This window comes from Populus alba, chromosome 11, assembly GCF_005239225.2.
Source record: "Populus alba chromosome 11, ASM523922v2, whole genome shotgun sequence".
Taxonomy (NCBI): Eukaryota; Viridiplantae; Streptophyta; class Magnoliopsida; order Malpighiales; family Salicaceae; genus Populus; species Populus alba.
Genome location: NC_133294.1, coordinates 4,474,800 through 4,502,581, shown reverse-complemented (window position 1 = coordinate 4,502,581; position 27,782 = coordinate 4,474,800). Strand labels below are relative to the sequence as shown.

The following is a 27,782-nucleotide window of genomic DNA, read 5'->3' as shown; positions in this document are numbered from 1 at the left end:
CAATTAAAGCTTAAATTGATTTCAAGAATTGATTTTTCTTGTAATTAAACCCTCAATAAATTCAATTAAACCTTGAAAAATTTAAATTAAATCCTTAAACATTCAAAATTTGAAAATTTCTCATCCACTTGAATTTTCTTTGCTAATAAGGTCTTTCTTAGTTAAAAATATGTTGACAAATTTTCTAATTTTATATATTTTGATCATCCTCAGCTAGTCTTTAACAAATTTTTAGGTGTTATGATATATTCGTCCAACATTTCTCAATTTGTTTTAGTATTTTATATATATATATATATATATATATATATATATATATATGAGGCTCTAAAAATAAATAACTACAAGCCTCTTGCCAACTCCAGGAACCATGAACCTCTTACAACCACTGCCAACATAGCAATCCCTCTCTCTCCCAATTTCACTCCACCCCAACTCCACGAAGAAGACTCCACCATGCTTCACCTATTTTCTGGGACCTCAAAGCAGCCTAATTTCAAGTCCAGTTCTTCCATCTACAAGAAAGTTCCTCATAAACTAGGTAGTAAAGTATGTGATTTTGAAGCTGTGAAAGATATAAATGAAGGTTTTTTTGTCTGACATTGATAATGATTCTTTACTTGTGCTGAAAGTTGTGTCGGGTTATATAATGAGATTCTTGAGTTTCTTGCTGTCATGGAAGTTGAATTTGGGGCAGCAGAAAATACTCATTTTTATAATTTCTTGTTGAAAGGAAATGGAAGCAAGTATTTGTGCAAGAAATGATATAACTTATCATACTTTGATGATTTGGTTTTGCAAAATCAAGATGCTTGCAGAAGCAGAGGAGATCTTTGACCAAATGGAAATATAAAATTAAAAGAGGTATGGAAATATCTGATGAGAAACTTAATTCAAGTAACAACCGACAGACTAGCTCATGGCAGTCAATAATACTATTATCATCAGTAGATGAAATACACACCATCAACACCAAGATGAAGTTTTGAGAGTAACAGTACAGAACAATAACCAGTCATGTTCTCAATAGCATGGAAGGATTTCAATTGGTTTCGCAATTGGAGTAGGCCACAATGGGAGTTCAACATGGAAGACCTTTCCGTGACAAAAGGAATCTCTCACACCTGGAATCTTACCAGCCATTTTCAACTCTTTTGTCCGCGTGTTGAATGAGATGACATAAGTTTGGAAGTGCAAGTAGACAATATTCCCATCACTTGGATGGAAACCCAGCGGTTTTAACTTGTTCTCGCTACCATCAACGATTTCCTGGACCAAGGAACTTTCAGGGATCATTGCATTGAGAGAAACATGGTCCTCCAAGCTCCATTCCCCGTTATTATAATCCTTGAGTTTCCAAATATGAAAAGTCCGATCAATGCCCACACCTACCAATTCCATCAAACAAAGAAAGCCCTGACGCACCCCAAAGCATTTTCCAATTGCGGGCAACAACCTGGTTTGCATATAAGAGCAATTGATGGAAGTGAATAGCTCTGGATTGAAGGGATCATAAGCAAAAATATGCTCACGATTGCACCAAAGCAACTTCCCATTGTGTGCAACAACATCAGTAATCCACCAAAACTCGGAACCTTCGAGAACTGACCTATACCATTTTTGAGTCTCTGAACAATATGTCTTCATAACTATTTGCGTAGATTCTACTCTAGTGAAATGAACTACCCTAAATCGATATTTGCTATTAATAAAACTTTCTCCTTGACTATCTTCAAAATAGTAAGGTTCACAAACAAATCCCACCTTGTAATCATTCATGTAATCAGCTTCAAGCAAAGGGAGGGCAATCCATTGCATTGTAAATGGATTGCATATATAATATTGCAACATTCCAATTTCAATCTTAGCTACACAGCATAACATCAAATCGTTGACGATAGCTGAGACCCTAACATACCCATTTCTTTCAGGGAGATAGCTGAGCTCAAATCCACGAAATTTGAACATGGGTTCATCCGAAAATGTGAAAAGGACATTCCAACTGGGTTTACTCCAGTAACTGATGAAAAGTGCAGAAGGGTTTTGCTTGTGATGATGATTGAGATGGTGGGTTATAAATCGACCAGAAAAATAAGGAGAAGATATTAGAGAATACCAATTTTTGCATACACACTTGCACAGAAACGCAGATTGAGTGGAGGGTAGCCTATGAAGAATTTCAATCAAGAGAGGTTGCAGATCATTAAGAGATAAACGGGACTGTTCTGATGAAGATGGGATATCTCTCCTTGTTCTTTTGTTGGAGCAGCATGACACAAGTGTTCGCTCTCTGCTTCTGCTTGGCTTCTCATCATCACCGACCATGGCTCTTCTCTGTCCTCCTGTCCTCCCGCAATCTCTCGTCTCTCTCTTTTCCTTTACCCACACACGACATAACAAAATAAACTAAACGGAAAAGAGTCCGGACAATGTTTATACTGTAGCTATTGTTAAAATAATTAACATCAAACATGAAAAGAAAACTAGAATTATATATATATATATTATATATATATATATATATATATATTAAACTGAAAATAATATTTTACCTTTAATAAATAAGACTACATAAATATTATTTAACATTTCCTCTCAAACTCATGATGTGGCAGCTACAAGCATTGAGAGTTTGCTAATTAAAAAACCAAAACGAGAGATGGAATGCACATTAGTAAATAAATCTGCAATCTGCAAAGAAGAAAGAACAAAAGGGGAGATGTTATCATTAACAGAATCCTCAAAAAATGGATCTATACGAATAAGATCAGATTTAGTCAGGTTATGAGTAGTGGATGAAATAAAAAAGAAAGGTATATGCTTAAGGAAGACAACATGATGAGACACATAAAGTTTCTGAGTTATTGGATCAAAATAACGATACCTCTTTTTACCTTCACCATAACCCAGAAAGACACAAATAGCGGATCGAGAGGATAACTTACTGTGTTCTACATGAAGACAAAGAACAAAACAAGTACAACCAAAGACTCTAAATGAGGAATAATCAATGACATACTCATATAACTTTTTAAAAGGAGATAGATCCAAACTATGAGAAGATAGAATTGTATTAATCAAACTTACAGTAGTAAGAATTACTTCTCCCAAAAACTCATTAGGAACAAAAGCAAACAACAAGAGAGAACGAGCAGTTTCGACAATGTGCCTATGTTTTCTTTCAGTAACACCATTTTGCTCAGAAATATCTGTACATGAAATTTGGTGAATAGTTTCATCTAAGGCAAGCAATTGACAAAATTTAATCACAGCATAATGTTGAGTTTTGATAAGAGTTCGAAAAGCTGCATTTATCTCAAAGAATTCAGAACGATGTTTCATTAAATAAACTCAACAACAACGAGTATGATCATTAATAAAAAAGACATAATATCAAGACCCTCCTTTTGGGGCAACAAGAGAATGTCCCTATATATCAGAATGAATCAAGTCAAATGGTGAAGAAGAAACAGAAATACTTCGATTAAAAGATAAAGTGGAAAATTTTGTAAGTTTACATCCACTACAATCATAAATCTCACAAGTTTTCAAATTTTCTAAAGCTCCTGTGGATGCCAAAAATCTCAAACGAGAAGACAAAACATGACTTAGACGAGAATGCCATAAATAAAAATTAGAAAATGAAGGACTCAAACGAAAGGAAGACAAATCAATAGTAGTAATAGCAGTGGCGACAACAACAACTGGCACTTTGAACTCATCCAGAATATATAGTCCATTCTCCCTACAACCTGTCCCATCAGCTTCTAAGACTATAGAACTTGTACACAACAAAAAGAACAAGAAAACATGACTAAATAATAACCAAAATTACATATTTGATAAACAGACGCAATATTCAATTTGAGTTTCGGAATAAGATAAACATTAGGGAGAGACAAGTGAGGTGTGAAATAGAACCAACACCTATTAAGGGCATATGAGTGTCATCAACAGTCATAACAAGAATGGAGGATAAAGGGGACACAGAGGTAAAAGATGAGGAATTTGGAGACATATGATGGGAAGCACCAGAATCCAAGACCCATTTAGGGTGTGACATACTTGATGAACTATAAGGTAGTTGACCCATGGAAAAAGAAGCGAACATTGCTTGCGGCTACAAGGAGAAAAAATTTTGAAATTGCTTAGCCAAAGTATTAGGATCGATAATAGAGCTTGGGGAAGCTACTGCTGCGGTATTGTGGTATGATGGTTTATAACCCTAAGGTGGTCTATGAGCATTAGATTGTGACTGACTACCAGGCTTCTAAGCTTGATTTTGTTGTCTCAACTTAGGACATTAAGCCTTCCAATGACCTTTTTGCTTATAGAAATTGCACTTATCGAAGCCAACCATGGTGTAAGGCTTATTTTGACCATTAGAGAATGGTTTAGAAGGTATTGCTAGTACAAAAATATTTGAAGCAAAAAGGCTTAGTACAATTTTGACTATTAGAAGGGAGTGGAGAACAAGGTAGAATTGAACCTCTAAGTCCTTCGAAATCACTGCGAAGTGCTGTTAAAAATTGTACCAATCATTGTTGCTCTTTACACTCAATATAGGTACCACATGCCTTTAATCCTGTTGATTTTGTAAGAGTCAATTGATCCCAAAGATCTATAATAGCAGAATAAAACTCTTGAATACTTATATTCTTCTAATGAAGAGCTCGTATGTCATTCTTTAATTGATATTATTTTGCAAAATTTAATTATGTGAATAACCTTTGCAGATGATCCCAAACCTCTTTTGATGTCTCATACTTCGCCAATTGCGTACCTATCGAATGCTTAACGGAATTGTTGATCCAAGTAATGATCTTTGCATTATTTGCTTCCCATATATCTATCAAAATAGCATCCCCCTCCTCAATATTTTTAGGTATCATATAAGTTCCACTAACATACCTCAACATCTTCTCACCCTAAAGGAAATTTATCATTACATAACTCCAATACAAATAGTTCTTCCCATCCAACCTCACACTCACAGACTGAAGCGAATCATCTCTTTCAATAGCCATAATCAACAGTCACAGAGAACCAGAATGCAAAAGTAGTGGAAAACAAAATACCAAATTGTAGAAACTAAACAGAGATTGCAGAAACTAAACAAATATCTTCTTGGCAAAATACCAAAATAATTGCAGAAACTGAATGCAAATATCAAATTACAGAGACTGAAGAGAAGATAAAATACCATAATAATTGCAAAAACTGAATACAAATATCAAATTACAGAGGCTGAAGGAAAGATGAAATACCAAATTTTACAGGAGCGGAAGACAAAATTTCACTCCAAAAAGTTTGTGTACAGGATTAAGCCTTATTTTCATAAAACCTAATTTGATACCATGTTAAAATAATTAAGATTAAACATAAAAAGGAGGCTAGAATTCTGAATGATTTGTATATTATACGTGCTTAGTGTTAACCTAAATACAAATAAAGTATATATATGTTAAACTGAAAGTATTATTATATTCTTAATAAATAAGACTACATAAATATTATTTACCAGCTATAAACTTGTATTCACCATGTATTTGAATAGTAAATTTATGATTTTACCTCTCAGATCATAAACAATTGGGCTACTTAACGAGGGTATCAAAGTTTTATTATTATTATTATTATTAACAAGTAAAAAACAAAAATATTCATGTAATAATTGTTTTTAGGTTTGGTACACAAAAGTATTTATGTTTTTTTTTTATTATTAAAAGCACATTTATTTTACTTTATTATTCTTGAAATAAAAAAACAAACATAACTTTGGTCCATGGTCATTGTTACCTTTTTCGTATTGATTTTTTTTTGTTATTTTTGGATCGGGATGAGGGGCAAATTTATCATTTAATGTTTAAATAATATTAAAAAAATGACTATATTGCATGAATCAGCACGTGAAAAAATATTATGGTTTTTGGGTCGTGCGTGTGACATTACCCAATAATAAAATAACGGCTTTTAAATCATCTTAATGGACCCTTCATCTCTGGCTAGCTCGTATTCTAAACAAATCTCATGTGTGTCATTTGTGAAATTTTTTTTCCTTCCTCTTTTTTCCTTGATTTTTGTGCCTAGCCTTGAAAATTCTCAAAGCCACCCCTTAATTTGTTTTACCTTCATATTTAACCCTTGCTTTTTTTTTTCTTCTAATTTTTATCCTTGATATTTTTGTAAAGTTTAAATTTTTAAAAACATTTTATTCTTCAATCTAAATTTGTCATTTGTGGTTTTTTCCACTATGGTTCTCATTCTTTTAATTTCTGATTTTTTTCTTAACCCTTTTGTTCAATTTTTATTAGTTTTCAATTTTATCTCTTAATCTAAATTTATAGTATATATATTTTTTAATTTAGTCCTTATTTTTTTGATTTTTTTTATCATTTTGTTAAAAAAAAAATTTCTCAATTTTACCCTTCAATTAAAAAATTTGTGTTTTCCTCTAATTTATTTTTTATTTTATTTTTTATCCTCATTCTTCTAATTTTTTCTTTTCTTTTGTATGCTTAATTTTTTCCTACAGTTTCATCCTTCAATATTTGATTTATTCGGATGGGGTTTCACAATTGTTTTATGTATGATGCTTCCAATCTAATGATTTAGATTCTAGGTTTAAAAAGTTAATGCGAGTCAACATTTATTTTTGGCTTATTTTCACCCTCTTGTATTTTGATATTTAGTTAAACAGGTCATTCTTGATATCATAAAATTCCAAAAACTAAAAAAACAAATATGCATGCATTAATTTACTGGCGCTAGAGTCAGGAATACCATTCATTTTTATTTTCTTTTTTGCTACATAATATTTACCAACGCCAGAGTTGGATATATCCGTAGTTAAATATTCACTAACGCTAGAGTCAGGAATATTACAATTAAACCATCATAACATAAATCAACAAACTCTTAGCAATTTAAGACAAAACTGACAATGCAGCTTACCTCAGGTAGGGTGTGTTAGGGGTGTTAATACCTTCCTTAGCCACAACCAGTCTTATACCATAGAATCTTTGTTAACCAGTTAAGGTTCATAGTAACTATAATACTAGGTGGTGACTCCTTAAATAAGACCTTTTCCCATAAAAAAAAAAAAACAAGATGCCAAAAATATATTCTTTTCATTTAATTTTTTAAGGCCGCTGCAATGTTCAGTGTTACACCTTTTTAAATGAAACAGTGCGTTTTGGCTAAAACGACAACGTTTCATACATTGTGAACAAAAAAGGCTTGAAACAGTGTCGTTTTGAACGACACTATGAATTCTCTTCCTTCCCCCGACAAACAAACAGGGAAGAAGAAGCTTTCTTTGATTTCTCTTGCGCTTTCTCCCCCCTGATTTGACCAAACACTGACAAGCCATACCCTCTCCAAATGCCCTGCAATCACGCGGAAGAAAGGAGAGGTAAGCCATGCCCTGCAGAGGACGCGCTATGCCACCCTACCCTGCACAATTATGAGACAGGGTAGGGTGGCCTTCTCTCCTCTTGCCTATAAATATGAGGGAAGAGAGCAGAAAAAAAGGGGAGACCGAAGTGAAAAAAAAAAAAAGGAAAAGCAAAAAAAGAAAGGAAGAGGAAGGAAAGGGAAGAAAAGTGATAAAAAAAAGAGACAGTAAAGGGAAAGAAAGGGAACAGAGGGAAGATTTTGAAGAGGTTTGAAAGAAAAAGAGAACGAAGAAAAAAAAAAGGAGAAACAAAAAAAGAGAGAACAAAAGGTAGAGAAGAGAGAAAACAAACAAAGGGAAATAAGGGAAAGTAGGGGAGAATAGGGGGCAGAAAGGCAGAACAAAAAGGAAAAGGAAACAAAAGAGAAAGGAAAGCACAACGGGAAGCCAGAAAGGAGAAGAAAAGGAAACAAAAAATAGAGGCATAAAGAAGAAACAGAGTCATTCTACTAACAGTAGCATCACCACCATTACTTGGAGCCACTGACAGTGAGTCATTCTTGTTCACCACCAACAAGTTACCGCTAGCTCAGCCACTAGAGCCCCTTCTGTTCTAAGTAGCACTCTCCTTCTCATTCTCCTGTTTATTTACTTGCATGCAGAACGTGCATTGTGCACGTTTCTGCAGCAAGAAATATAATTAATTGGTTATTCTGCATGAGCACAATAACCGGCTAATTATAATTAAGTGGTTATTGTGCATAGTAGAGTAACCAGACCATGGTTGCTTCGGGTTGGACCATTAGTCCAGCCCACACGTCTAGGCCGAGCCCATTCTTATAGAAAGTTTTTTTTTTTTGGGTCGGTCTCGACCTAGTTTCATTGTGTGCTCACTACGGCCTTATGTCTTTTGTCCTTACTGGGCCAATCATGGCTCACCTTCTGTGGGGCTACGCTTTTCCTGATCAAGTTGGGCTCCGCCCATATAATTAGGTTGGGCCCAGACCCAATCCAATATTGTAATATATAATGTTATATCTATTATATATTTTTATTATATTTTTTAAAAAAAACCATGGAAATTTCACAAAAATTTACAAAATCCTTCAAAAACATTGTCCTTTTCTAGCGTATTTGTTTTTCATCATTTTAGACTAATATTGGTTGGCATTTTTATAATGTAAAAATACAAATCCGATATTATAATACATGTTTTTTTACTGAAATGTTGCAAACAAAAATCTTGTTTTCATGCATAAGACCAAGTATCTCAAAGATTAAAAAAAAAAACATTCATGTCATATTTTCATACACCAAAAATTAAAAAAAATATATATGTTTTAGCATGTATTTTGGCTTTAATAACCAGTTTATTAAAGTCGTGAGAGCTAGCTCAATATTTTTAAAAAATTATTTTGTTTGTTTTTAATATTTGAGATTATGAACTTACACATAAGACTTATTCTTGATATTGAAAAGGTAGTTTTTTTTTTTTTTTTGACGTTAGAATTATTAGATTTTACTCGACAAGATAAAGATCTCATTACCGAGGAAGACTTATCGTAAACCATAGATTGACTAACAATTAAAAAACACAACAAGACATTAGTTTTTTATCAGACAATTAAATAAAGCAGTCTACCTTATTTAGGGTGTATTTGGAGTGCACCTTCTATTTACGCATTCAATTCTCGTGCTTGATCTCTAAGACCAGTTAGGGTTCCTAGTGACCAAAATACTAGGCGGCGACTCTCATTCCCTCATTCCACTAATAAAAGACAAGAATTCATTCTATTCCTCATTTCCATATTTTCCAGATAAATATGAAGAGTGGAAGATCGCCGCAATGTCACATACGTGCGACAAAATGTTTGAAAAGTTATTTAATTTATGTTTGTAACTTAAATTAATTCTATAAAAAAAATTAAAAAGTACGGTTGAAATTTATTAAAATTGAAGATACTTAAGATCTTTTTTTATTAATTTGATATGCACCCTCTCACAATTCATTGTGAATTCAAGCAATGTTAATTTTTTATCCTCAAAGTTTTTTTCTCCTCGGATGAATCCTTTTGTGACCAAGTTGATGGTCAATTGCTTTTGATTTGTTAACACATGGCTAAAAAAAGAAGAAAAAAAAAAAAGGACCAAAGTAAAAAAAAAGTGATGAAAATAAAAGGTGGTGTCAAAATTATCGCAAAAAGTTCACTTTAGCCCTACTTTTCAAATGATAATTTTTCAGTCCTTTTAGATTCTAAAAATATGAATTTTAATTCAAAACTATATATTTTTTTTTTATCTTTTAGTCTCTGATTTAAGAAATAAATAAGAGAGGGGCACTAGATTTTTTGACGGTAAAGAAAAAAGATAGTTGGTTGACACTGATTTCTACCATAAAAAAATCAATTTTGATGTCAATAAATTTCATTCAATAAGAAAAAAAATTTTTGGGGTGTTCTTTAACCTTCTCATCATCCGAGTTAGTATATTTAACATCGGTGAATTTTTTGAATTGGGGTGACTTTGGGTTTTTGAACCAGGTTTTCTGTTATTTGATACTATAAATTAGTTTATCAAAATGTTTAAGATATATTTTAAGATATATTTCTAGGTGTAAACATGGGTTGAAAAATAAATTTTAAATCATAAGATATACTTACCTTGATATTCAGCTGCTCTTTAGTCTTCGGAATTTGGGGACGTAAACAACGGGTTATTTGCATTATTTGTTTTTTGAATAAAGATTGAACGAAACATCATCCACCCGGGGAAAATAAAATAGCTTGTGTGCCTTCTGTTTTTTATGGGCCAGGCATATAGGTAGGCCACATGCTTGCCTAATTATTAATTTTTTGTCATAATTTTTTAATATATTTTTCACTTGTTAATTGTTTTGTAAAATAATTATTTGTTATTTATAGGTTTCTTTTTTTATTTTATTTTAAAAAAAACTCTTTGCTATTTAACTTAAGAAATAGGTTTTTTTTTTCAATCCCAAGTGCTTGCCCTTTTTTTTTTTTTTTTTAATTTGATATAAAAAGAGTTTATATATGCTTTACTGTCATGTAATTAAATGAAAAAATAATTTTAAAAATAAAAGTTATTAAATTTAGTATGGTGCATGAACCATATTATAGATGTGGTAAGTTGATCAGAGTTCACTCATGTTTTTTTTTTTTTAACCTTTTTTGAATTGATCAGAGTTCACTCATGTCTCTCTTCTTTTTTTTTCTTTTTTTTTTTTAACCTTTTTTGAATTGATTTATGAGCCAATTAAATTTGAAAAGGTTAATATTCAAAACAGTTATTAAATAAACTTGACTTGAGCTGGGCTATCCTTTAGAGTCAGTATGTTACTTAATCAATTTGCCAAATCAAACCAAGTTTACGAAAGTTCAATAACTATGCTACAGCTGGCGTTTGCTTACCAAAAGTGATCATATATATCTGCCATGCTCCCCCAATAATTGAAAGGAGTTGGAAGTGGCTTGGGAATAATCTATGTTATCTATCTTCCACTTCCGATTAATTATTTGTGCAACTTGCAAATTAACTTTTGTTGCACGTGGCACGCATGGCCCTAGGATTTCTCTTCTCTCATACACGTGGATACTTCGGTCATCCACGAGGGTCAACGTCTTCTCCACTCGCAAGCTTTTTCACTTATTAAACACAGAGCTAAGCAGGCGACTCATGAAGTTTCACAAAGACAAACTGAAAACTAACCTGAAATTAATGTCGGTGCGAAAAAGAACTGTTTTGAATGTGAAGAAGTGAAAGAAAAAAATTACTAACGATAAATAAACAAAATTAAAAAATAAATATAAATTAAGCTATTTAATATCACAACAAGGGGTTAATTAGCCGATTATGTTTAATAAATTTATTTATTAAAAATCAATTTGTAATAAAAATCGATTTACACATAAAATTTATTGAATAAAATAAAAGGAAAAAAAAAATTATACAAGACTGCACAAATTAAAAATATTTTTTTTATTTTAAAAAATAAATTTAATATATATAAAACAAAATAAAATCACAAATAAATCATACTAATCTCTTTAAAAATAATAAAAAAATCCAATATAATTAAAAAAGGGCTGTTGGGTCTAATAAGTTAGGTCAAACGCTTACCCTATCAAGAAAGGGCTAACGCGTGAGCCTACAAGGTTTGGCCACGCACACGGGCCTTTAATTATTATTTTTAAGTTAATGGGGTCATTCACACTAATTTTTTGGCAAAAAAATAAACGACATGTCATCTAGAATTTCCTAAATTTCAGTCACTATGGTGACAGGAAAAGTTTCTATTATTTTCACCTAAAACCCAATTTCAATCCATTTATTTACTCAAAATACCTAGAAAATACCCTAGGAATCTTGTTAAATTAATTTATAACCTCTAAAAATGCAAAACACCGCCTTAAAACTCAAAATCAATCCAAAAACAAAAATCTCCTCGAGCTCGAATCTATTATTTTAGACACTTTTAAAGTACAAAAAAGTAATTTGATTTCCCCTCATCATATAAAACTATTTGATACAAAATCGATTGTTTTGGTGGTCGAAATAATCATTAACGACAACTTTCTCTCTCTATGCCAGAATCTAGTAAGCCCTTCTCTTGCCTCCCACCCAAAAACGACTGAAACATGAAGAAAATGAAGTTTAATATTGAAATTGAATTTTCAAAAATTAAAGGGATCTGTTACCTAATAGCTAAAAAAATATGGAGGGGGGGTTCTAAAATGAAGTTTTCAAATAAATTTCAAAGTCATCATCAATTTTATCAATTTATTTTTTTTAAGATTATCCCCCCGAATATTTCTTGCCAAATTAGTTTTTAACCCAAGTAGATCTAGTTTATTTCTATCTCAATATTAGATAAAAATATCATTCAATTCATGGTTAAAATTAATTTTTTAGAAGATATGTTGCCAATGCCTAGACATTTTTTTTTTTTGCTCTTAAATGTTTTTTTACTCTGACTCGCAATGTAGCACGGGTTAATAGGCTAATTTAGCTCTATACTTTATCTATATTTGAACTTTTATTTGTGTGTTTTCCATTACTTTTTCTTATTTTCAACATCAAACTACATGAGAATTAATCTAATATGACATGATTGACTTTGCAAATCTAAAAATAACCTAAATTACTAATAAAAAATATCATGTCACTAAAAAATGAACATAATGTTTTTAAAAAATATTGAAATGACAACATATTAGATAGACTCGAATTAACCCTGGTTAACTAATCTAATTAGCTACCCACATCATTAGGCCTTGATAACTCTATGGAAAGAAAAATATTTTTTTATTATTATTAAACTCAATTCTCAATTAACTTAATGTTGAAGGATAAAAATAAAAAAATATATCAACTAAAAAAAGGAATTAAGTCAATTCGGGTTAATTTTTTCAAACCTAGGTTATGAGATCAGGATAAACCCATAGAAAAAAAATAAAATAAAATTATGAAACTCAATTCCCAATAAACTTAATGTTGAAGGATGAAATTATAAAAAAAGACATAATAAACCACACGAATCAACTGACCAAACTCATGATCCGAGTCATGGGACAAAGATAACATCATAGAATACAAATCAAAATAAATTATGAATCCTAATTCTCAATCAACCCCAATATTGAAGGTTGAAATTGGAAAAAAAATTCAACTTAAAAAAAAAAAAAACTTGAGTCAATTTACCTAACCTGCAACTTGAGTTATAAGATCGTAATAATCCTATGAAAAGAAAAAAAAAATATTAAGCTTAATTACCTATCAACCCAATATTGAAGTATTAAATTGAAAAAAAAAATAAGATAAAAAAATAATCCGAGTCAACCCAGATTGACCTGCTACCCGGTTAGCAGACTGACATAACTCTATAGAAAGAAAATAAAAAATATTATAAAGTTCAATTCTAAATCAACCTAATACTGAAGGATGAAATTGAAAAAAAAATCAATTAAATAAAGACATAAAAAACTTGAGTAAACTTGTCTAACTCGTAAAACTCGCGACTCGGGTTATGAGACCATGATAACCCCATAACCATAAAAAAATTTAAAAAAATTATAAAGTTTAATATCTAGTAAACTCAATGTTGAAAGATAAAATTAAAAAAAAATTGAAATAAAAAATAAAGAGTCTTCAAAAATGTTAAGACTATAGCTAAAAAAAACTTTGGAATTTAACTCTTCATTGTTATAGTAACATGCCAATACCCTTTAATAAATGTGAATCATTGTTCATTGTTATAGAGAAATGTCGATGTCTTTTATCATATGTTAATATAATAAACAATTGAAACCTATATCTATTTAATTACAATCTTTCTATGAGTTTAATTCTAAAAAAATAAAATTAATTGGTAACACAAAAACACTTGGAATGTGTTTGTTGGGACTAATGAAGTTAGCAATTAATTAAGGATAACTACTAGTATTTTTTTAGAGGAAAAAAAACGTGGGAGGTTAATAGTTAAGGTGTTTAAAATTTAACCTTTAAAAGGTGTAAATTAGGGTTGGGGGAGGGGATTTTAACCTTTGAAATGAGGGGTAAGAGAATTTTTATTTTTACGTTTTTTCTCTCTCATTCTCAGACTAATAAACATGTTTTATTTAAAAAAATGTTAAATGCTAATAAATTTAACATTATGTGGACATCACATTCCTTGAACCTATGATTCTCTTTTAAAATGAGGAGAATCTATTATTTCATAGTGACTGGGAATGTTAGTCTTTTTCTTTTTTAAAAAAAAAAAACTTAATTGCTCCTATTTTTTATTTTAAAAAGATAAACATATCCTTATTTTTACCAATAATACAATTGTTATAGTCTTATAGCTTATTTCAACAACAACTAATATGTATTTTTAATTAATGACTTTTATTATATTAGAAAAAATATTTTTATTATAATATATGTATCATGTATTTTTGTTGGTAGATGTATTATGGTTATTTTTATTTTGTTTTTATAATCTTAGATTTATTATTGGATTAGACTTTAGCCATGAGAGTATAATAGTAAATTTGTTGGAATTCATCATGAATTTCCTGCATAAATCAAATTTAATGAAGACATATTATTAACATTTTTTTTTAATTTTCAATCAAATACAAATATTACATTCCCAATATCAAACTCCTTCTAATTACATAACACTTTAATATACAAAATCTAATATTCATTTATATTTAATTATAATGAGCTCCACTAATATATTTGATGTTTACTCTCCTATCAAACAACTTTTTCATCCTTAAAATGTTATTTTTATAAAAATTAATCATATAATAATTGATCCATATTATCTTAAGCAGAGCCGGTATTTTATTTCCTGTGTTATATGTATGAATTTACATATTATGTTTTGTTTTCTTGAATCTGTTTTTTTTTTTTTTTCTGCGCAGCTTACCCTGTAATCAGTTGAGACTAGCTTTCCTACTATAAAACACATTCATACTCCTAAATGATTATTTAATTAAATTAATAAAAAGAATAAAATTGATAGGATTTTAAATGCATGGACATTTCATTTATTGATGATTCTCCTCAATTTTTTGTAAGACTAAGTGAAAGCGGTTAGTTCCACTTCTGAATTAAATTAATCGTACTTGTTTATTTATTCTTAATTAATATCTTTTATTCCCAGACACAATTGTAATGAATCTTGTGCAATCTCTTAGTTTGAAGAATTAATAAAATTAATCTCTACTATTATTAACACTTAATTAATTATTATATAAATCAAGAATTAAGTCTAATAAAATGAAGAGTTATTTTAAAATTTATTTTTTATTTATCTATAATTTATTTTAAATCATATTAATAAAAAAAAAAACTTTCAATTAATTAATTGTATCATTTACGTCTTATGTTTTCTTCTCTGTTTTTTTTTTTTTTTTAGCAGAAATGCCGTACAAATTAATCCTTGCTAGCTTATGGTTCCATGGGTAGCAAGAGAAGAGTGTAGAGGCTTCTCGAAGAAACTCGGCGGAAGGTAAAAGGTTGAAATGTTGAAAAAAAAAAGCTTTTTCTGCGTAAAAGGCTACAAAATTAATCCTTGCTAGCAAAATTCTCCGAAAAGAAAGATAGTTTCCAATGTTGAAGAAAGAAGATCATAAATTTATTTCTTAAAAGGTAAAAGGTTGAGATGTTATACCATGCCCTTTCCACGCTCCAATCATCCTTGGAGTCACATTGTTCTCGTGGGTTGTCGTCATTATTAAAATAATATTTTTTTTTATTTTTTTTTTTATTTGATGTATCTTCGGCTTCTCTGTCTATGCCTCGTCACTTCGTGTGGCTTTGACGTTCAAGCCCCAAACCTCCCAGCTTCTCATAGAAACTAGGCGCCTGTTGTTTTGATAATAAAGTCTACACACGAAGCTGTTCATTATATGATATATGATGTTGTATAAGTCGGCGCCTTTCGCTCCTTTATAGCAGGAGAAATTGACTACGCCTTATAAATATTGGAAATCAATTGAATTTTCTTTGGATGTCATCTAATTTACTATTCGGATGTCGGATTTCAAGAAAACTAAAAAAATATCCGTAGCCAAGAAATTAGGTAAGGACCTGTACCTGGCGACATTACCCAGTTCATTTTGTATAAATGTGATCACTGCCTCTTCTACTTTCATACCGCTATCCCCACAAAAAAAATTCCTGATAATTAGGCAAATACCCTTCTTAACCTCTTTAATACCTTTTTCTCAGCCCTTTTAATTTACTAGAAATGGAGGCGGTGGCAATGGAAAAATCAGTGTCCAAGAGTGATGCAACAAATAATCGAATGGAATTTCCGATGAAAAGCCTAGGGAACTTCCCCAATATCCCTGCTGGTCAAAATTATTTCAATTTTGTTGCAGTGGACACGCTAGGCCGGCGATGGGGATTCAAGGTCTCCACTCGCAAGGTGGGAAGACATAAGAAACCTTGGATGTCTGGCCAATGGAGGAGGTATGCTCAAGAGAAAGGGTTGAAGAAAGGAGATAGAGTTAAGTTGATAATGCAAGTGGAGGGAAATGGTGTCAGGAGTTATCGTATCACGGCTGAAAGAAACCTGACGATGCGCATCTGGATACCGGTTGAAGAGTTTGCAATATAGAGATGGAAATACCTAAGGTGAGCTAAAGCTGTGGTTAATTTCTTATAAAAAATGAAGACAAACAAATTGCCCCTTTCTTTCGTGGCGTTTAGTCTTCGCACCTTGCATCCTTTGTAGTAGTTTGCACCATTAATCACTAGTTCCTGTACTTTGTTTATAGGACTGTTGACTTACCAGTATACGGTGGGCTCTTGTGTTTTTATATCCGTTTTTTTCTTTATATGAAAGGGGCATATGCTACGTACCATGATCAGTTTTTTAGCTTGTAATTCCATCTTTGTATAAAATATTTTGGTGTTTTTTAATTTTATTTTATTTTCAATTTCTTATAAGCATTGGTAGATTGTTGAAAATTATAAGAGAAGCTCTAACAGACCAAGAAATTATGCTAAACTTTTATATTAAAGCGAACTTCGACGGCGCCGACGGACAGATCCACACCTGACAAAACCGAGGAGGGACCCAAACCTCGAAGGATACACTCCTTAGAAAGAAAGGGATGTTTAGAGTTTCTTGTAATAATATAACAATTATAATTTTCCCTTTCGACAAATCATACATGAACGGGCTGCAATCTGCTTAATTTCTTCTTTCGCACGAATGGCCGTGCTAAAGAGTATATACATGCCTGAACCAACTTCTTCTGACAGATTTTGCCTTCCTATTATATTTTAATTAGCCATCCGGACTTTCAGGTTTGTATGATATTATTAAATTTAGTAGCTGAAATTGTGTTTTATTCAACTTATATATTACTGATCTTTTAATTATTACTTATTTATCTAATTGGAGATCAGTAGCTAGTTTTGACAAGGCATGAATCTAATCTCAATAATTCTAGCGCAGTAAAGCATGCATCAAAACTCACAGCTTACGTCAAATTGATGTTCTTTACATGCGAGAAAAAAGAAAGAACATATGTCGTTTTCTTTTATTTTGAGAAATAGAAAACCTGGTGGACCAAGTGAATGCTAGGTTTTATACCAGCTGAAATGTTCTCTCTCTCTCTCTCTCTCTCTCTCTCTCTCTGCCGGTAGATTTTTTATACCAAATCACATTCACGTGAATTTTAACCTAATTTTATAACTGTGGGTTGCATAAAAAGTTACTTAATTTTATTTTATTTTATAAATCTTGATAAGCAATGAGAAAATATCATTAAATATATGCCTAATAAATTTTGATAACCCTAAGAGTTGGGGGGAAGTGATTTTTTTCTTATAATAAATAAAAATTAGAAGATACAAGAATCATCCTTGCTTAAAAGGATTCATTGGATGGCCTTGGAACCGTAGGATGAGGGCGTTTCTTAGGAACCGTATGAAAAGAAAGGTTAATAGCTTCCTGCCAATTTCTCATATTTTTATGGTATAAAAAGAAATGATTTTGTGCTGCTAAATCTAGTTCATAAAAAGAATTGATTTTATGTAGATCATAAAGATTTTCATGGAGAATCCAAACTATAGCCAGTGATCTTCTCATGAAATTACATAGAACAAGCAATTTCAAAATTGATGCGACCAATTTCAAGTCAATATTAATGTTTCCTTGCACCAAATGCAGATTTAGATAACATATGAAATTGCGGTAATCGTAATTTTTCAAAGTTATTTTTATTTAAAATATATAAAAATATATATTTTTGTTTTTTTTTTAATTTTGTTATCATCACATCAAATTAATATAAAAAACATAAGAAAAAAAAATATTAATTTAAATAAAAAAATTTTAATTCTTAAAACAACACAGCTATGCCATTTAAACAAACACTCCCATAGAATGAAATGATTTGGGCTATGAAAATACCAAGAACCAAGAAATGTGGAACAAAATTGAGATAAAATCTCCGAGAACCAATCAAGTCAATAATGCCAAGCCAGCCAGCCAGGAACTGCCAAAGCAAGAGAGTAGCGGCAGTAGCATATTGAGAAATTAAAAGAATCATTAAAGCAATTTTTGTTCTCTTAATTCAACCACCACTCTACTTCAACAAGGGAGACAGGTACGTCAGCTCATTTCATAATCTGACGTTTTATGCATGATTTCACCTTTTGGTATGCAAATATAAGCGTAGATAATCTAATTGAGAGTGTTGGATTGCGATAATTTGAATTAATTCTAAAATAATATTTTAAAAATAATATAACTAATATTATTTTTAAAAATTAAAATAAAAACATTCATTAAGTCAGCCAGTCTAAAAATAACAAAATTCAATACTATTATATTGGACTAAAAGAATGTTGCCCAGACTACACATCAATCTTGGTGTGTGTGTGTGTGTGTGTGTGTGTGTGTGTGTGTGTGTGTGTGTGTGTGTGTATATATATATATCCCCTTACTATGTAATGCTTAAAACTTAAGTATAGTTAGAGCCTGGATATAGCTGATCATTTTCTACTTTCGATAATTCCAGTTTAGTTGTTTTAGCTACAATGTCAGCAAGTCTTATTGCTTTGATTCACTCGTCATTCACAACAACAAACCCACCCACATAAACCTAAAAGAAGTACAAAAAGTATCAGACGAAAAACTTAATTCAAGTAACAACTGAACAGGCTAGCTCATGACACTCAATTATATTAATATCATCAGGAGGTTTAATACATGCTAACAACACAGAGATGAATGCGGTAGAGAAGTTTCGAGAGGAAAACAGACAGTCCAGAACTATAACCATTCGTGTTCTCAATAGCATGGAAGGATTTCAATCGGCTTCGCAATTGGAGTAGGCCACAATGGGAGATCGACATGGATGACCTTTCTTCCACGAACAAAATTGGTTTCACCTGGAATCTTACCAGCCATTTTCAACAGGTTTGTCTGACGTGGCAAAAGATAATGGGGCCATAATGCTGTCATGGTAAGATGGAGTGATCTCCGGCTATCGGGACGGCTTACGTGGAGATGTGTTGGATTACATGTCGAGTCAAATCGGGCCATGTTATCGGGTCAGGTCTGAGCATCCGAGCAAAGAAGACAAAGCTAAAGTGGCTGGCACAAGGAGGCGCGTGAGGAGTGCATGGGCAGAATAGGGAAAGGTGCATGTGGTTTTCACCGTTATGCTCAGGAATGAACCCTCGTAAAGTCGGTGGTTTGTTTCCTTCCCTCAAGGAGTATTATTCACCTATAAAACGACACCAACAAGAGGAAGGAAAGGGAGGGAAAAAAAGAAAGAAAGAAGGAAAGACAGAGACAGAGTGGAAGAGAAGAGGTTGGTGACAAGAAGAAGAAAAGAAAGATCAAAGCAACAGAAACCTTGTACTGCTACAGTTTCTTTTCTATCTATCATCAGGTCTGAGCAAGTCATTTTATCTCTTTCGTTCAACAAAACTGTAAGAACCATTATCATAATTACCTTGATTTTCTCTCTTTCTTTGTATATATGTTAGCTGAATAGTGAAGTGAGATGATAGTCCCGTATCACCACCACCATGAATGTTTCGAGTATATGTAATCTTACGAGTCCCATCGTTGAATTATGCAAGAACATGATGTTCGGGTTTTGCTCATCTCATTGAAGTTTGCTTTCAGCACTGATTGCCACAGAACTTGTAAGGAGAATCTTGAAGTTTTAAGATTGTAAGAAATCCTCACCTACGGTATGCTAGAGTAAATTGAACTTTTGACGCATCCTGTCCTTAAATCCAATGTTGACATCAGCAGTATGCAAGAGTAAATAAAAAGGAAAAGCAGTTCTCGTAGTACTTTAGCCTTGTATCTTGCAGAGGGATTTTTCTTTCGCTTTTATTTAGAAGCGATGGATCCGGGTCACCTTGGGTCTGCGTTCATCAAATAGCCATGCGTGGAATGAGGGAAAATAAAATAAAAAGCTTCCAATAAAAGTTGTGGTTCTGGTATGGTTTAGAAATCCTGGGATTGAAAGGAAGGAAAAGACTGGTTAAGGACTCAGTTGAATGCACGAACAAGACTCACGGGTTATATTCACCTATTGAAGCTTTCTTTTTTCTTTTTCTTTTTTAAAAGAAGAATTTAACGTTGGTTATATTACAGGATTGCATTGTTAAGAAGTCCATGTGTTAAAAAAAAAAAAAAAAGAGTCAGATAAAAAAAAATGACAAATGGATGCTGGGCAAATTCTTAGAAGTTGATTAGCTTGATCTTCAAAGCATGATATGTGCTCTTACAAGTTAAAATTTTTAAAGGAAATCTGGATAATAAAAAAACTACAAGTACCCCCCCTGAATCTCTGGTGGTTATGACGACTCTCAATATATATTTTGGTGATGTCCACACAACAGATAAAATAGATCAAATGAAGATGAATGGTGCTATTATTTCATTTATAGAAAACCCAAGCCAGAACACAGAACCCAGTACGGATCTTATAACTATGATTATTATTAGCACAAAGCTGAAGAGGAGGCAGGAAACTGATAATAACCATGCAAGTCAGAAATGCCACTCAAAAACACAACATTTTCTCAGTTCGAAGTAGCAGCAGATCCATACATCTCAAGTGGACACAAGCAACAGCCATATCGAAACAGGGATTACTGGCTGCTATGGATATAAATACAAACACCGGCCTACTTATTCTTCATATATCCGCAGCTAATGGACCCAGAATCCTCTGTTTGAGCAATTACCCGTGCAGCTCTTTGAGAAAGTCTTCATTGTCAACCAGAACCTACAATTACAGAGTAAACAGCAATAATAACTAGGAGACAAACTCAGAACTGCAGAATCTATGTTTAACAGATCTATTTAACACATCTTCTGGCCAACAATATCTTTTTCTCCTATAGCCCGGAAAGACTAGCAAGTCTAGCTTTTGAGACTCAAAGGGATATAAACTAAATTAATTTTCCCACGTGCAGTCACACTTGATTCTTCTTTGAGACTCGAAAGTCTTGTTTTCTCAACTCAAAAGGCAAGCAGATTATCAGTCAGACAAATTTAGTGTGGATAAGATACCATTTTGTCCAGAATTTTTCTGATTGTATATAACATTTTAGTTAATAAATTGAAAACAAAAATGAAATTAGATATCCCTTTCCAGCCAATTTCAACAATTAGACAAATGTAATAGAATACTAGAAAGCAGAGAAGTATGCAACATCTTATTTAACTTTGAACCCAAAATTTATTAGAAAAAACTTACAGTTTTCCAGCCATCTGGATCAAGAAAAGAGGTAATTTTGGTGTTGATTCCTGGAATTGGTCCAGGTTGACGGGTTATCTTGCCACCGAGCTCTTGTATTACAAGGTTGACAACCTCACCACTTTTGTACACATCATCAGTACAGATTGCAACCTATAAGGAATACCAGATTCATCAGTGTTCAAGCAGAGGAAATGTCAAGGAGATAGAATAGGTGAAAGAATGAATTTAACTCACCTGCGCATATGCATTTCCTTTGGTGTATTCAGTCACTCCATAATTGTACGTCAATTCTAGGACAGTGGTCTTGTCTTCATCATCATAGCCAATCATGGCTAGAGTGTACTGTGATGTGCAATCAACAAGGTGAGTGAACTCAATAGCCTCATCTATATCTCAAAGAATATTAGTACACCTAAAACTAAATATATGAATCAAATCATTAAAGAGAACATTTCACCTTCTGCTCAGGTCTGTCAATCTTCCTTAATAGCTTCATCCCCAAGGCCTGCACAGAAGGAAAAACCAAAGCTTAGTTCAAATGTGTTGTTTTGGGTCATTGCTAGTTCCATGATGCCCGCAACATGGTAGCCTCACAAACATATAGAACTAGACTTGACTGATTTACTGAAAAGAAGGGGCAATCATAAATTCCTAAAGACCAAACAAGTTTAAAATTCAACCAAGTTCTGTTATTAAAGAGTCAGGTTTAAATTAATCAATTGAGATTTAAAAACAACCCATCATATCAACCCAAAAATGGTATTCGGTTTAAATTCTTGCTGATAGTTATTTTCTTTATAACCATCCTGAAGATGAGCTCTCACCTGATCGCTAATTACATGGAAACCAATTAATAGCCCAAATAAAATGGGTTCTTTTCTGCAGATGCTAAAATATTCTGTCATTAAATATTGCCTCGCCTACTTAATAATTGCTCCTGCCATTACCATCTCAGATCAAACAAAATTCACACATACAATCAGTAATACCTTTTCATAGAACTTGATAGAGCGATCAAGATCTCCTACACGAAGCATTACTTGGCACAGGGGCTCAGGAGTTGGACCTCTTTGGATAAGCTCAAAAGTGTAACCATCAGGATCCTTCACAAAAGCGATGACAGATGTACCACCTTTGACAGGACCAGGCTCCCTAGTAATGTTGCCACCAATGGCACGAAGTTTCTCCACCAGCTTGTAAACCTAAAAGACCATGAAACACGATTTATTCATGGCACCAAGTAGGGGATAAAAATACATCAGCTTAAAAACCTACAAACATAGCATGACACTTACATCCTCAGTTGCAATTGCAAAATGCCCAAAACCAGATCCAATATCATATGAATTGACTCCATAATCTGTAAATTATCAACCAAGTACATAAATTGCCAGTGCCACACAAGGAAGAGGATTGAAAGATTTCAGTCGATTTTTTGTTGCGCAATGATATGATTAAATGGATTTTTCATGCAAAACCTAGCCATTTCTAACCCCTTCACTACTTTCCAACATCAGAAACACATTAACAATTGTGTCCTGGAAGTAAAATCCATATAACCATCACAGTAACAGTAATGCCTCACTCCTTGGATACGGAAATCAATCCCTATCCAATAGCACAAAGAGTTCTAATATGGATAACCATTATACGTAGATCTCATTCCACACCACAAAAATTCTTAGCTTATTATCATCTTCCTCAAAGAAGATCAACATGCTAGAAAATAATGAAGGTGAAAGGTAGCAAGCAAATACATAAGTAATTAGTGAACAACACATACAAAAAACATAAATTTCAATTATAAAAGAATAAAATTTATAAAAAGTTTGAGAAACATAAACAATGACCCATTTGAATCTGAAGAGTCCACTATTCATTAAACAACATAAAGAGATTCCCTGCAGCATAACTCCTTTTATTATACTACACGATACCAATGTCTATCATCGGTCCATTTTTTCCTATGTGATTTACCTTTCACAAACAAAACAAATACGTAAATAACCAATGAATTTACATGTGAAAACAAAATTAAGGAAAAAGGGATACGATTTTGAGAGGAACATACTATAAGTCAACTCGACAACAAAATTCGACTCTTCAGGTCCAAACCCAAGAAATGCATTGGAGTATTTCTCTTCTGGTATATCCCTATGCCTCAATAACTTCATTCCAAATCCTTCTGTGTAAAACCTTCACCAACAGCACAAAAACAAACAAATCAAAATCCAACCTTTATATTAAATGCCTACTGAATGCCACAATATAACACCATTGAGTACTAAATCGCAAATACAAATTTGCAAAATCACACATGACAAAACTCCCAAGCATTTCAAACTCTTAGGTTTAAATTGCAGAAAACAAACAAACCAAGGCATAAAACTTCAGACTTTCTACATGTGCGTATTTAATTCTACATAAATTAGAAAACACCCAAATTTAAAATATATACGAAAAATCACACAAATTGTAAAAAAGAAAAAGAAAAAACCTAATGCACAGTTAATTACACCAAAATTTAAAAAACAAATCACAAAATATGCAGAAAATCACACAAATTGCAAAACAAAACATTAAAAAAAAAATATAACTATGAATTTAGTTAAAATCACATAAATTCCAAAACAAACAAAAATAAAAATAAAAATAAAAACCGAAACTTCATAATAAACGCAAAGTTAATTACAAATAAATTCACAAAAATAAATAACAAAACATGAAGAAAATAAAATAAATTACAAAACATTAAGAAAATCGAAAAAGAAATACAAAAACAAAAACAAAACCTCACTCACTTAATGGTGCGTTCAAGATCACCGACGCGATACACAGCATGAAGTAACCGACGCTTGTCCTTCTTCGGCCATTCTAGCAACTCCGCATTAGGCTCCACTGCTTTCGCTGCCTCCTCAGCCATACCGTAATACTTGAAATCAGAAATTCAGCTTCGTCTCTATTCACAAATTACAGAAAATCATCATGAAAAATTTGGGGTTTCGAAACCCTAATTTTAGAAATAATGAGAGAGAAAGAGAGAAGTTACCAGAGAGAGTAGGGGTGCTCAAGTGATCACTGTGAAAATGAACCGGGGCTGGCTTTTAAGGAATAACTGTGTAATGAACCTGGACGGGTTTTTAAAGCCACGAGGATCACATTTGTTTAGAGGGGGAGTGGCTGTTACTTGTGTACTATTATTTTTTAAAATATTTTTTATTTAAAAATATATGTTAATAATATTTTTTTTATTTTTTAAAAATTATTTTTAAAATTAATATATCAAAATAATTTAAAAACGTAAAAAAAATATATTAATTTAAAATAAAATAAAAAATAAAAAAATTTCAATTTTTAATTTTTTTTGAAAGTATTTTTGAAAAGAGCTCCAAATAGATCGGAATGACGGGGCTGTGACGTGTGGCTGTCAGGTTAGTGGTGGACAGCTGGACTTTGCTGTGTCACGTGATTTAGTAAGATTTTGCTGTTTTTTTTAGGGGATTATATTACTTATTCTATTTTATTTTTCTTTTCTGTCCTAATGATGCAAATGCGTGAACTTTGCCACCTCTAATCTTGTTTTAATAGTATATCAATAAAATGGGTTCTATTGGGCTTGAGGAATCGGGAAAGGTTTAGATTTTTAGGTCTGTATGGGTCATGAAGTGATGAACAAGTATGGATCCATTTACTGGGTTTATTTCTGAGATATAGAGGGTTTTGAATCGGGAAAAATTACAGTTGCTCTATGCAAGAAGCATTAGGGTTTGATACCTCTGAAATTTATTGGCGTCACCTGTCTTGGTAACCCAAATCAACGCAAAGTTTTGATTGTTTCACTGGTTTTGAGACAGTAAAATTAGGGTTCTGGAAGATATCAGAACATTAACTCTATGAAAACATTGTTGTTCAGCTTGGCCTTTCCTAGTTTTAACAGTGGGTTATTGCCGTGCCAATCTGCTGTGGCTTTCAACCAAAGAAAAAATTGGGTTTCCATGGAAAATGTTAATGTTTTTCATACTTCTGAATCAGCTGGAGCCTTGAGAATGTCCTCTTCTGTTATTTTTGTGGACTTCTTTGCTTGCTTTTAGAGTTTAACTGGACTATAAGCCCTATGCAATGGCTTCCAACTTTACATGGAGTGTGGATAATTATGTTATTGGGCTTTAGTCTTCGAGGCTTATGCATATCACATATTGTGAAATTAGAAAAACAGAGCTAGAAAACTATTTTCCATCTCCATCTCTATTTTTTTTTTCTTCTTCGAGAAGTTGAAAGAAATGAAAAGCAAGGTGATTTGAATTGTCACTTGTCTTTGAAATTTCATCAGATTTTATCATGAAGTTCAATAACTATATATAATCCAATTAGTTTTTTATTTGAGTATCGGAAAATTAAATGTAATCGTTTACTAGTTAGTTTACCAAAAGAAATTATTGAAATCAAAATGTATTTATAGGGTGGCTGAAATCTTAGAAAGGGCACTTCCTCATAAGCTATCCGAGCTCTTTTCTTTCCATTCATCAACATAAAAATATAAACAAAAAAATATGAATTCAAAGATAAGTATAAATATATAAAATATTTACTTTATAAATATATAATTTTGCATAAGAAAATACATTAAAGAAAGCTGTTATTGAGGATTGTAGCATTTGTTTTTAATAATAGATTGATTGTTCATCAATTGGTTCAATGTAATTTGTTTTTTAAAATTCAATAACATTATGTGAGAAAAAAATACACTTCTAGCCAAGACCGATAAACTAGAAAACTTAAATTTTTTTCTAAATAAATTTTCAAAGATCAATGCCATGAAATCTTTCTTTAAAGATTGATGATGACACTTTGATAAATAGTTTAAGAAAATTAAATACATTTTAGTGTAGATAATATTCCACCGGTTCTCATGAGAAAAGGAATTTACCTATGTAACCTATAAATTAAATACAATTTATTGCTATCTGCACTTAATGTCTCAAATCTTGCAGCATGCGAACGATCGATGGAAGGCTAAATGAAAGAGTCTAGACAGCCTGCGAGTGCTGGCGTGTGGTTCTTCACATTTTGACCTTGTTGCTTGTCTTTTTTGGCAGCTAGCACAGCCTACCATAAGGTATTTGAGACTGACAATCGCTCTAGAAGACTCTTATTTCTGCTCGAACCTCCATTGCCATATGTCCTTTGCTTAGTTCTCTTGCCCCGTTCGCCGGCAACGAAAAGGTTTAAAAGAGCTTAATTGTCTAGAATTTGTCGTTGATACTGATTGAAATGACATCGCAAGGTTACAAAATGGTGCTCGAAATGTTTGGGGGATAATCTTGGGGCCGTAAAATGTCAAACAATGAAGCATTTTAATTTGGTATAATTTGCTCCGGACCCAACAAAAATATAAATAAATAAAATATACTACTTCGGTTTTTTTTTTTTTTTAACTTTGATTTTTTATGGGATAATTCGTGTTCTTATATTCATTTTTTTGTTTATAAATATTTTTCGAGGTATGTTCATTTTCTTCACTTTCTATTGTCAAACTTTTTACACTTACATATAGAGGAATTTATTTTAATTTGATATTTAAGTTTATGTAAATTTTAAGTCCAGATATTTTTATGTAATGGAATGTTTAGAAAATAGTATTAATCCAAAATGTGGGCGATCTTCTACTCTAAAATCTTAGTTTGAATTGATACTAGAATTTGACAGGGGTCGGTTGCTCTGTTGTCTCATCAAAAACAAAAAAAATTAATGTTTGATTAGCCGACAATAGAATTTGTCTTCAACACTGATTGAAATGATATCGCAAGGTTAGAAAATGGTACTTTGGGTGTTTTAAGGATAATTTTGCGGCAGTCAAGTGTCAGACATAAAGTATTTTCATCTGGTTCTGCTAAGGACCAAATTCATAATAAAATAAACGAGGCTTAGATTGAGAAGTTGAAGATACATCAAATATATGTAACACACCAGTACTACTGACAAAATGAAATCTCCATACATATATAAAAAGCTAGCAGCCTCTCCACTCCTCTCTTGCTACCCATGGAGCCAGAAGGTAGCATGGAGTAACTCGTATGCTGCATATATAAAAAAGCAAATACAAGGAACAAAAACAGAATATGTAA

At 32.1% G+C, this 27,782-nt stretch overlaps 2 protein-coding genes across 2 annotated transcripts; both read right to left on the bottom strand.

The window, feature by feature from the left end:
- Positions 1–892: 892 nt before the first annotated feature.
- Positions 893–2,410, bottom strand: LOC118039675 (F-box protein At5g49610). The gene has a single exon (XM_035046439.2). It carries the CDS (start codon positions 2,323–2,325, stop codon positions 1,024–1,026), a length of 1,302 nt encoding a protein of 433 aa, XP_034902330.1. The 5' UTR covers positions 2,326–2,410; the 3' UTR covers positions 893–1,023.
- Positions 2,411–20,873: 18,463 nt separating this feature from the next.
- LOC118039676 (lactoylglutathione lyase GLX1) lies at positions 20,874–24,827 on the bottom strand. The gene is made up of 9 exons (XM_035046440.2): positions 24,707–24,827; positions 24,459–24,616; positions 23,729–23,853; positions 22,953–23,017; positions 22,647–22,859; positions 22,115–22,162; positions 21,892–21,999; positions 21,655–21,807; positions 20,874–21,180 (listed from the first exon to the last, which is right to left on the bottom strand). The coding sequence occupies exons 2-9, from the start codon at positions 24,578–24,580 to the stop codon at positions 21,136–21,138; spliced, it is 879 nt and encodes a 292-aa protein (XP_034902331.1). The 5' UTR covers positions 24,581–24,616; positions 24,707–24,827; the 3' UTR covers positions 20,874–21,135.
- Positions 24,828–27,782: the final 2,955 nt, after the last annotated feature.

Bases quoted from the DNA above. Each gene is read 5' to 3' on its own strand.
- LOC118039675 (XM_035046439.2), bottom strand. From the start codon at position 2,325: ATGGTCGGTGATGATGAGAAGCCAAGCAGAAGCAGAGAGCGAACACTT.
- LOC118039676 (XM_035046440.2), bottom strand. From the start codon at position 24,580: ATGGCTGAGGAGGCAGCGAAAGCAGTGGAGCCTAATGCGGAGTTGCTA. The intron at 23,854-24,458 runs GTGAGTGAGGTT...CTGTTGGTGAAG, and splicing joins GATCTTGAACGCACCATTAA to GTTTTACACAGAAGGATTTG. The intron at 22,860-22,952 runs GTAAGTGTCATG...ATGGTCTTTTAG, and splicing joins TTGCAATTGCAACTGAGGAT to GTTTACAAGCTGGTGGAGAA.